This window comes from Nicotiana sylvestris, chromosome 4, assembly GCF_000393655.2.
Source record: "Nicotiana sylvestris chromosome 4, ASM39365v2, whole genome shotgun sequence".
NCBI classification, from domain to species: Eukaryota; Viridiplantae; Streptophyta; class Magnoliopsida; order Solanales; family Solanaceae; genus Nicotiana; species Nicotiana sylvestris.
In genome coordinates, this window is record NC_091060.1 from 72,227,570 (window position 1) to 72,239,722 (window position 12,153).

The 12,153-nt window shown below is 34.8% G+C and overlaps 1 protein-coding gene across 1 annotated transcript in view; it reads left to right on the forward strand.

Moving 5' to 3' along the window:
• The first annotated feature begins 1,733 nt into the window (after nt 1–1,733).
• LOC104213927 (uncharacterized) overlaps nt 1,734–12,153 on the forward strand; it is a 58,679-nt gene continuing 48,259 nt past the window's right edge. The window contains exons 1-5 of the mRNA XM_070172013.1: nt 1,734–2,164; nt 6,905–7,130; nt 7,282–7,368; nt 7,654–7,823; nt 9,110–9,252. Coding sequence (XP_070028114.1) covers nt 1,944–2,164; nt 6,905–7,130; nt 7,282–7,368; nt 7,654–7,823; nt 9,110–9,252 — 847 coding nt within the window. The 5' untranslated portion in view covers nt 1,734–1,943. The remainder of the gene's footprint in view (nt 2,165–6,904; nt 7,131–7,281; nt 7,369–7,653; nt 7,824–9,109; nt 9,253–12,153) is intronic.

Below are 12,153 nucleotides of genomic sequence, written 5' to 3' on the forward strand. Positions count from 1 at the left end.
TATACTATTAGGTAATGTGTTCTTCTTCGATAATTACAGTATACCGTTGCAGTATATTCTATACTATAATAGTATATTGTTACAGTATAGCCATATACTCCTACAATATATTGTATACCGTAGCGGTTGGGTAATTGTGTTCTTTTTCAATTTTCAGCTGAAAAATTCGATATCAAATCACCTCAAATCAGCTCCAAATGCGATTAAAATTTAATAAGAACTCCAGAAGGTACTATAAGCAATTTTTAATAACACCCACTTTAATCAATGTCAGAAACTTTTCACCAAAGAAAATTACAAACCATTGGGTGATCGAAGACAAAAAATGTCAAATACAATAATTGGAGAGAGGACATATGAAAGGAAGAATATCTATAACTACGTATCAGTTTGACCAATTGGAAGTGCAGAAAGGCCGGCAGCAACAATTAAACAAGTTGGGGTCGGTTATATGAACCATGCCCCTTTTGCTTCATTTAAGCTTATCTGAGGCCAATATTATACAAAATAAAAATAAAAAGTACTAGAAGTTCTCTACACAAAAATATTGAGTAATCAGAAATTTAGAATCCTTGTACTGTTGTGCTAAGCCATCCTTCAACTCAGAAATCTTGTTGAACAAGAACAAGGGGGGGTGGGGTTTCTTAACCATTATTCACATATATATAAATAAATGATCTATCTTGATGTGAAGTAATTTAAAGATTAATTCTTTTTCAAGACTTACAAGGAGAAAGTTGAGAAAAAGGAATCCTCAAATTTAGCTTCTTCTTATTCTTCTTCTTGATGACCTTCTTGTAATCCTGCAGAACACAAACATCGCCATTGCAGATGAATCGGCTGGATTTTTAGGACTCTGAGAAGCAAATAGCTAATGGGTGGGCGGGGTAAATAATCTGAGCCGCATATGTAGGAAAAGTAAATAGTCTAGGCTTGGACATTAAATGGTAAATAGTTTGGGCTTAACAAGGGGGGGGGGGGGTTTCTTATCCATTATTCACACATATATAAATAAATGATCTATCTTGATGTTGTGAGTAATTTAAAGATTAATTCTTTTTCAAGACTTACAGGGAGAAAGTTGAGAAAAAGGAATCCTCAAGTTTAGCTTCTGCTTATTCTTCTTCTTGATGACCTTCTTGTAATCCTGCAGAACACAAACATCGCCATTGCAGACGAATCAACTGGATTTTTAGGACTTTGAGAAGCAAATAGCTAATGCATGGGCGGGGTAAATAATCTAAGCCGCATATGTTGGAAAAGTAAATAGTCTAGGTTTGAGTATTAAAGGGTAAATAGTTTGGACTTAATGAGTATAAAGTGAGATTTACATTTTTAGTTCGGAGGCAAAAACATCAAATTACTCTCGTTTAAACGGACTAGTAGCTACTTCACTACTTCCTCCAGTCCATAATAAGTGACCAATTTGCTTTGGACACACCCAATAAGGAAATACTAAATTCTAAATAAAAATAGTTAGTGTAACTAAATTACCCTTAATTAAATATTGTAGCATAATTTAATGTGAGGAGTAAAAAATTTTTTAGGAATACGTACATAAGGATAATTTTGAAAAAATAAATTAATTTTTTTTTAATTATATAGATGAATACTTATTTTGGACTAAAATAAAAAAGTAAATTGATAACTTAGTAAATTGACAATAGCTCATTGTGGACAGAGGGAGTAATATAATTTAAAAGCTGACCTAATAGTCGACCCAAAACAATGGCTAGGCCAACCAATTTTCTAGCTAAGCCAAAGCTCGTGACAGGACAAGTTCTGATTTCGCGATTGGCGCGTCCTTGCCTTTCCTATTCCCTAATCCCTATAATAAAATCCGTTACCAATTAGAACCATATCTATCCGCCGGCGGCAACCGCCCGGCGATCGATCTGAAGCCTGTAGTAGGAAAAAGGAGAGAAGTGAAGGCAAACAGGAAGATGGAGAATGAGAATGCACTGGGATTGGGGAAAAGTAAAAAGCAGAAGAGCAATGGAAACGAGATTAAGAGTATGTTAGCGTTGAAATCCATATTCTTTTTCAGCGGCAAAATGCGTAACGGTGACAATGAAGGTGTTGATGATGTAGCCACCACTCCGCCTTATCAGCCTTTAACTTTTCTCTCTCCACTCGCAAACTCTGTTGTCTCTCGTTGTTGCAAGTAAACTCCTTTTCTTTCCATGTAGAAGCATACAAATGTATTAGTAGCTTATTGTCTCTGAAATGCGATTGAACATAAGGCACGAGGCTGCTATTACCAGTGTGCCCATGCTGAAGTTTAAACAAATCCTGTTGGGGTAGATGGTTTCAATAATCTACTTAATATTTATGTTCGCATGCTATTACAATGCGAATGTGCTTATTTTCAGAGGTGCATCCATGATTTGATGGTTGCCGGTGACACTAAACTTACCACTCGTCAAGGAGATTGAATTAGGTAGGGTGTTCGTCCGTCTATTTAGACATTTCGGTTCGGTATTTTCGGTATTAGGTTTCTTAAAATGCAATACCAATACCGTATCTAATTAAATTCGGTATGGTTCGGTTTTTCTCCTTTCGGTTTCGGTTTATTCGGTTTGGTAACTTCGGTTTATTCGGTTTGAATACTAACTAGTGAATAGAGTCATAGAATGTAATATTATGAATTAAAGTACTCAAAAGTACAAAGCGAAACACATTTGTTGACAAAAGTTTTGTCCAAAACTAGCAAATGTCAACTTAGAGAGAGAAAACTGTACATAAAAGAATAAATTTGATCATTAGAAATGTTTTGTTACTTACTTAGAGTTAATTGATAAACTTAGAGAATAAAGGAAAGTAAAATTTTATATTTTATATTTATGTTATAATTAATAATATGTGTATTGTGTAATATAATATATATTTCGGTACGGTATCGGTATTTCGGTATTTCATTTTAAAATACCAAATACCATACCTAATACCAATATTTTTTAAAACTTAAATCAAATACCATACCGAATACCAAATACCAAAATTTTCGGTTTCGGTACGGTAATTCGGTATTTACCAAATTATGCACAACCCTAGAATTAGGGGGTAAATTTGGTTGGTTTGCTTTGTTTAGAATTAGTTCGATTCATTTTGAATTAATTCGAACAATTTACAAGATATTTGGTGCATAAATAAATAGGTGATAAGTAAACTGAAAATGTTGGATCCTTTATTTGACATCAAGGAAAAGTTGACATTAAATAGATAAAAGAAACAAAAGGGTTAAATCAAATTCAAACAAAAATTCGAGATCTAGAAAAAGAATATAGAAGCAAATATGATTTTATAATTTAAATAAATAATAAAAATGGTATTGTACAAAGAAAGAGAAGAAAAGAAAATGAAGAAAGGAATAAGCAAGGTCAAGAGTAAAAGTAATATTAGCTTGCTAATGAGTAAAACAAGTGTCTATCTTGGGCATTGCACCAGGAAAAGTGGTACCTTGACCAAGGCACCTTGGGTCACTTTGTGACTTCGGTTGCCACTCTTCAAATATGGACAATCTCTTTGCGTGAAATTCTAGTACATACGTCAAAGTCTACCCAATTGACCGGATGGCACCCCCATCCTCTCCATAGATCCGCCCCTGCTCATTTTACATTTGTATCATGGGCATCAGCAGGAGAGAGAGAGAGAGAGCAGTGTAGTCGAAGTCTCATTTAAGGCCGCTTAAGCCCTGAAACTTAGAAAAGCTCAAGGAGGGCGCTTCATGTTGCTTAAGTTGCGCTTTAGTGTAAGACAAGGCACTAAGGTTTGTGCCTCATTGCCCATGAGTTCTCTCTTGAATCAAGCGGCACTAAACAACAAATATAATTGGAAATAAGTGTATGAGCTTCTAAGGGAAACATTATGAATGAATTTGTTACTTTGTTCTTGAATTACATATAAATTTTTATTTTTTTCCTTGCGCCTTTTTTAACTAAAGCCCATACTTTAAATGTGCTTTGCGCTAAAAGCCCAAATAAACCTAGAGCGCTTTTTAGAGCTTTTCGCTTTTGACAACACTGTGAGAGAGAGAGAGGAGGGAGGGAGGGATGAAACATTTTGGCAACTCCAAAATGTCATAAGAAGTTGCATTAGTATTTTGGGTACTACCTTGTGCATCAATGAAGGCGGTGAGAAAGCAGGACCTTGAAATTTGCGTCTGCTTGTTGTACAGGCATTAGGCAAGTGTTCCTGTTATACCTTAGTCTTTCTACAGCCATCATGTATTGGTAGAAGTCGTTGTTGATGAAAGAAAGCATATAGAACTGATACCATGATAGCCACCAAAGTGAAAGGCAAGTCATATAGAATAATTGTCCGAGTAACCATATTATACGGGAGTGTTTATTGAGCTTCTACACATTAGAACTGATCACATTTTACAAAAGGTGTGAGTAGCACACATTGAGGACAAATGAAAGAAGATACTTGAGATAGTTTCATCATGTCTTACGTTTATTGAACATGTTAAATGAGACGAGCTAGATCTGATTTTTTTTTTGACTGGTAAGGTAGACGTAAAATCACATGAAAGAAAGTTATCTTGAAGGACCTAAAATCTCTTGAAGCGCATGCACACTTATGGAGAACTCTAGTGTTAGAGATCACAAAATTACTGAGTAAATGTATGAAATGGATCCAATAGGAAAATGGATTGTGGGAATTCATAAGCTGTCCCCAAAACCAAGTAGCTTGAATTGAGGTGTAGTCTTTTTTTTCCCATTTCTAACATCTAAATGATGTACAAAAATTCTCTGCTTCTTGATTAAGCTAGTTGTGCTTTTTGGTTGAAATGATCAACCATATTACAAGGACATCAATCACTAATGATGTTTGTTTGTAACATGATTTCACTGGTATTTAAATTTGAAATCATCCTTAGTCTATATGATGCTAAAGAACAATGGGGCTCTTGCACTTCTCTCTTGATTGCCCAGAATTTAGTGATTGTTCTTGGTTTCATGTCCTCTATGTAACTTTCTAGGGTCCTGATGTCCTTGAATAGTATCAACTCTACTGGAGAGCCGAGTAAAATGTTATGCATCAATACTTTTATCTATTTCTTTATCTCGGGAATTGATGTGGTAATATACTTTCTTCTTTGGTAGGAAGTTCTTTTAATAAATCTTACAATTTAAATTAGTATTGTTTTAGACATTTACCATTTTATCCTTTCGTGAATATACAAATGTCATTTATCTTATCGTGAATATACATGTCATTTCTGCCAAGAAGTTGGGTGACAGTAGATCTTTAACATCAACATTCAACTCTAAACTGGAATGAAATTTTTTTCTAACAGCCAAGCGGTGGGGAGAGAGATTCCGCTAGGAAATAGGAATCTTACTTCATTAAAAGAAAAACAAAGTCCATCTTTTTCCTTTTCTTGGAGCTTAGGTTTTAATATAAAAGAGTCAAGCACACAAAGAATAGAGAATTTAAGCTGTAGCGTGGCTTCCTTTTCTTAAAAGGGCTTTGGTTAAAAGATATGGAATTCATGTTAACTAATTTCAACAGAATTGTTCAATCATGATGAAGGTAAAACTGGTCCATCTAACGTAAAAGCTCTAGCTCCTCTTTTGTTTTCACTTTTGTTGGGAGAAAGGATGCTTAGTGCATGTTTTCTGTGGCACTCTTCTTATATCTGTGGCTGTCACTTTAAGTTTTAATAAAGGCAGAGATGTCTAAGAATTTTTTTTCTTTTTAATCAGTTAGGAGAATAAATTTTCTACTAAACCATTGGTGTCAGAAGATTTTATCTGATAAATCATTTGGTACAAAGCGACGTCATAATTCAATCAAGATGTGTGTCTATTCTTCTTGATTTTGTTCTGATAATTATTATGTTGATAAATAGTTTTATTACTATACCAGCACTAAGCTAAGGCTTGCATAATTGCACCAGAGTCTAGACTGAGTCCATACAATTGCAAGATAAGTCAATCATGTTCAATATATCATCTAACATGTTAACAGGATTCAACTAGCACCAAGTAGAGATTTTGAACACATTTATATACAGGATATATGATCCTCTATTCCATCAAAACCTCTACTGTTCCTATCTATTTCACTGTCCACAAAATGCAAAGGGGAATTTCATAAAAAGAAAAAAAGAAAATCCAAAATGAAATTTTTCTTCAAACTGGTCTCTGTATCTTCGTTATCCTCTGACCCTGCTGCATAATGCTTCTTTTGAGCTTCCTACCATAATACACTGCACGCCCAAGCAAGTTCAGAAACATACTCATATTATGCCAGGTCAGATAGCAATGTAGAAAAAGATGGTCCACAGATTCTATGTAAGTGCACCTATTATATAAACTGAACCTCTTCTTTGTAAATTACCTTGCGTAGGCACGGATTTTATAATGCTGTCCATCCAAAGAATGCCGCTTTTGGTGGGGTTCTTGTTTTCTGTAGCATTTTCCAAGGCCGTTATGCATTTTTCATATAATTCAGATTTGTCAGCAACTAGTGACAAAATTTTACAGGGAACCTCTCATCTGTCTTGGCTGTCCATAGCAAAATATCGGTCCTGTCATCTTGGATACCACGATCCCCAGCTTCTCAGACAATAGATTAACTCTATCAATTTCCCAGTAAAAAGTATTCTTCAGAATTTTCCTGACAATTATTATTTCTGGTTACTGCACGTTCTTTTATTCTGTTCATAATCCACAGACATACTAGACCACATTCGAAAAGCATCCTTAAAGCCTTTCCGAGAAAGAAATCTGTGATAGAATTTTTACCCTTTTCACTTTTTTCTGTAGAAATCGAAATAGGAGACTTGGTGAAAATCTTGCCACAGTGCCACTAGAGTTTTAAACTTTCCTGTAAGCTAAGATATTTGTTTATGAGATGTCTTAACTTATTGTCTACTCTGCCTCAACTGCAGGATTTTGCAGTTACATATTGAAGAGCTGCAACATCAGTTTGATTCAGATCTTCCTGATGATGTTAAACAACCTTTACTGATATATGCAAGGAACTTTCTGGAATTTTGCTCCTTCCAAGCTCTTCAAGTGGCAACCACACAGCCTGATTATCTGAGCGATAAGGACTTCCGTCGCTTGATGTTCGACATGATGCTAGCATGGGAGGCTCCTGGTGTTGGAAATCAAGTACTAAACTACATGAGATATCATTTAGTAGCTCTTTTTCAAGATTGCTTTCTTTTCTCAATTTCTAAATTCCTGTTGCTATGCTATAGGTTTGGCTGTCCATTTGTACGTCTAATTTTCTGACGATACCGTCATGGGTTTGTCTTCACAGGAAACTGCTGCTTCTGATGAGAGGGAAGTAGAGGATGAAGATAGCTGGTCATTGTTTTATTCGGATTGTACAAATATGGCTGTTCAGGTTGTAATGGATTAACATTTTCCTTCATTTAGTATCTATTTTTGGAGTAGACATTTGTAGGTTACTACTTTTTTCTGTGACAGAAAATTGTATACCTCCACTATAGAAGGTTCTATACTGTTTGAAGGCATTAGAAATAAAAATTCGTTTATATCTAAAGAAAGAAAAATATGTTCTTTCTTGGGGTTGCATTAACTGCTAATAATTTTCTCAGAATGGCATCATGTTTTTTCTTGAAGTTTCTGCTGCCATTTGTTTATCCACTTATTTCTCGTCTCTTGCCAGGTTGATGATAAAAAGACGGCTGGTGCAGATTCATTTTCACGAATAGCTCCTGCTTGTGCTATTGTTGCAGACATTATAACAGTTCACAATCTTTTCGATGTCCTAGCAAGTTCTTCAGGTCATCGGCTTCATTTCCTTATATACGACAAGTACCTTCGGAGTCTTGAAAAGTATGGTCCATTACTGAGCATTAGTTGTTGAACCCCACTTTACCTTTTTGTTCTTCGGGTACTTTACTTTCTCACAAAAATTGAAATCAAGCTGGTCACATATCTTTTGAGATTAGTTGGTTTCAAGTCCTCAACTAAGGACAAAATTTTCACTAAAGACTTAGAACTTTCATTACAAGATGGAGTTTACCTGATGCTCGAAGGATGGGAAAGCATTATTTAGATATAACTTGGAAAGCCGCTTAAAGATATATTTAAATATGAAAATAATTCATATGCAGTGATACTGCATAAAGATGAGCTAGAAATCTTGGGTATGTCATTTCGAATTTCTTAAAAATTTGTTGTTCAATCGGCTCCGGGACTATTATCATGCTTCTCCTAGCTTCATTTGTTGAAACTATTTGCACATATCTCCCTAAGTCGTTGGTGTTTTGGAAGACATATTCATGCACTTACTCCCACTTCTCCATCTCCTGCAAAGTTTGCCTGTTCATTTTGATGTTTGCTGTAGGACTAGACAAACATGGATAAGCAGTGAGGAGTTTGTTAGAATTCGACTGACAAAGTTGATCTTTCTTTCGACCCACTTGTACCAGCAATCTGTCTCAAATTTTGCATTCTGTGATCTCAGATGTCTTGTTTCCAGCAACAACAATTAGGGAGAAGGGGAGTTTCTCACTCTAGCAAAGTATTGTTGAATTTTCTATTCTGAATTTGGTCCAATTTTATAATTGTTTTCTTTACGGTAGCATAAAATAGAGAGGAAATTATTGCTCCTTTTGTTTAGTTATCTGATAGCTTATAAATATGTTAACAAAAGCATCAGATGTGATTTTTTCTAATTTTGGCCTTCTAATTTATGTTTCTTTTTTTTTGTGTGGATAAAAGTAATAAATTTCATTTAAAAAGAGGCAAAAAACATGCCCATTTTGGTGTACAAGGAGTATACCAAGAAATAGAGAATCTCACAACAGTTCTAATTTATGTTATAATAATACATGATTTAAGTTTTCCATCAGCAGGAAAAAATCATAGATCTGTCTCTAGTTGACTCTCTCTCTCTCTCTCTCTCTCTCTCTCTCTCTCTCTCTCTCCCCTGTGTTGATAACTCAGGCTTGGACATATTTTAGCAGAACCGTCATGGTAATATTTTGTTTTAGGAACTTTACGAATTGGATGCACTTATAGACTTGCTTTGATATGAAGTCTTGGTATATCCAGACTAAGATCTGGCGCTTAGATGAATGATTACTTATCAGTTGTTTCCTCATTTCCTACTGCAGGGTGATAAAGGCAGTTCAGAATCTCAGCGGACCTCAAATGATGTCCAACCTTTCTCTTGCAGAGGAAGAGATAATTCTAGAGGTAGATGGTACGGTACCCACACAACCAGTTTTGAAACATATGGGAATATCTGCATGGCCTGGTAAGTCATAGTCTTTTTTCTCAAAAAGATGATTCCAGGTTTGATGCTTTGAGTACCATAACTCTACTAAAATCATCTAAAGATAATTTCATTCCTTTTCGAAATATGAAACAAAAGAAGGTTCTGAAATGGCAGTTTTACATTTTCATTTTTTTTGGAATGAATGCTTTGCAAATTTTAGTTTTGGAGGTTTAAGTCAGTGACAAGTGGTTGCAAGGCTGACGACATGTGAACTTTGTGTTTCTTCAAAATTCAATAAGAAGCACCAAATTTTACCATATTTTACAGTAAAAAGAATAAGTATTTGTTTCTGTCTGAATTATTTAATGCTATATATTCATGTAGATCTACGTCACATTAAACAAGATGAGTCAAGAAGTACCTAATCCCCCCCCCCCCCCCAAAATAAAAAATGAGTAATGGAGTAAAGACAAGTGAAACATCCTTTTTTTTTTGGTTTTGATAAGGAAACTAAATGTTCAGGTTGAGGTTCGGCCCCCAACCTCAATGATGGACATGCTTGACCAGTGAACCAGGAAGCCCTCTTTTAAAGAGAAGTGGAACATCTGGTGTAAGAAATGAAAAAATTTGCTCAAAGTTTCCTAGAATATGGTGAGTTTTCCTTGGGTCGCTTGCTTGAGACGACGAACGCATTGCATTTTAGGCTGTGGATGTGATCAAGCACTCTGCAAAAATGGGGAAAAAAGTAATAACAAAAAAATAATTTCAGGGTGTGCTCGAGCAAATCAGGCATCTGGTTTCCGCTATGAGGAAGAAAGACGTTGAAAGAGAAAAATGATGCAAAAGAGAAAAGTTCAAATGTCTATTTAAATATTCTTGCCAATGTTTACCTATTAACTAATTCATCAAATCTGGAAGATTAAGATAAGCCAAATATACTTTGAAGTAAAAAAGAAGGGTGTGTTCGCTAGCAAATTCAGTTGGATAATGATGCATCTGTGTTTGGTAAGACTGGGCTACTGAGTGTATGTCCCATCATTAATATAGTAGCATTTGGTTTACCAAGAATAACCTCTTATGAGGAATACCCATCATACAAAACATACATGTTATTGAAATTAGAAAATACTCTTTTTTTTTTCTCCGGGAGAATTGATTCTGTTTCTATTTATCTGAAAACAATTGAGTGTTTGGACTGACTTTTGTGAAAGTGGTTTTGGAATTGTTTTAGAATTTCTGGGTTTGAATTTTAGAAAACATCACCTAAAGCCCTTAAACATACTTTTGAGATTTTATTATGGATGAAATTAATAGAATAAAATACGATTGAACATCATTGAATGCTACTAAACATATTCAAATAAAACAATCTGTTGAGGAAAAGAAAACTTACAAAGAAGTGGTGTACAAAATGCTAAAAAGAAAGTCGGATAAGTCTCCTTCCACCCGTGGGGTTCAACTTGTCACTAACTGTTTGTTTGGATGGTTGTTACCTATCATATTGTTACTTTATTTAAATACAATGTTTGTTTTGATTGTTACTTTAGTTTTATTGTATCATATCGTTAAATCAATCATTATGTAACGACGAAAAGTGCCACTTTTGTGAAACGGCGGATTTGGTGTAGTAGCGTCGTTTCTTTGCTTTTTTCCATTCATCTTGCCCTTCTTTATTATTAAACAATCATATTTTATTCTTTATCCTACATTTTTATATAATAATTCTACTCCGTATCCTATTTTTTCTTAGTAATATTGCAAGTTTATTCTTCATATTGTTAGTGGGTGACATCATGAAACGACAGCGAACGATACAATCTATCCAAACATTGTATTCATCAAACAATACAATACGATACATTATGAAACGACATGTAACAACAATCCAAACAAGCTGTAAAGTTTTTTAACAGAAGAAAAGGTTCTCTTTGTTTCGTGACGCCTAGGCAATAAAATATTTCTCTAGTCCAATTTATGTGACACCATCTAATTAGGCAGGAGGTTTAAGAAATTAATTTGATATTTTTATATGAGTAGTGGTGGAGGAAAAAAATTGTTCTCTTATTACTTATAGAAACAACAACAAACCCAATATAGTCCCACAAGTGTGGTTTGTGGATGGTAGTGTGTACGCAGACTTTACCCCTACCTTGAAGCTTGAGAGACTATTTCTAATAGACCCTCGACTTTTACTTATAAAATAGTATATAAATAATTATTGAAAAGTTTGTTTGGTATAGTAAACATCACATCAGGTAGTATACATATGCTTCACAACGAAAAGTCATATAAATTAGGACCGATGTATTAACATGATTTCCAGCTTGATATCGGATCTCTAGATGTATCTCCACTATCATTCTAATGCTTATTATCCATAAACTTCAGCCAAGCACCATAACCCCAAAAAAAAGAAAAAGGAAAAAAGAAAGAAAGAAAAAAGAAGTGAAGCAACATCGCTAGACTAATTACAACAATTGCAACCCAAGGATATGGCCTACCGGTAAATAAAGTGAGATAAAAACCATGAGAGACCAGGGTTCAAATCTCAGTTTAGTCAAAAACACAGATGATTTTTCTCATCTGCCTAAGTCTTGGTGAGTAGAGTTACTCAGTACTTTTTTTTTGATTTGCTAAAAGTAGTCTATTGAAGATTAGCAGCAAGAAGATGCTGTCAAAAACTGTACATGATAGCTACCTCACAAATTGTGCAATGAGCCTAAGAAGTGAATGGCATCTATATCACTTGCAATCGCCATGTTGCACCAAAAAACAATTGACGATTGACATCTGTACTTAATACTAATTACAGATTCCTTTTTGCTATAAAAGATTCTTGCATTCCTCTCCTTCCAGATAATCCACCAGTCCACATATTGCTGAGGGCAAAGACTTCCAGATCTTTAGTTTTGACTTTCCAAATCCTTTGAAGTGCCAGCT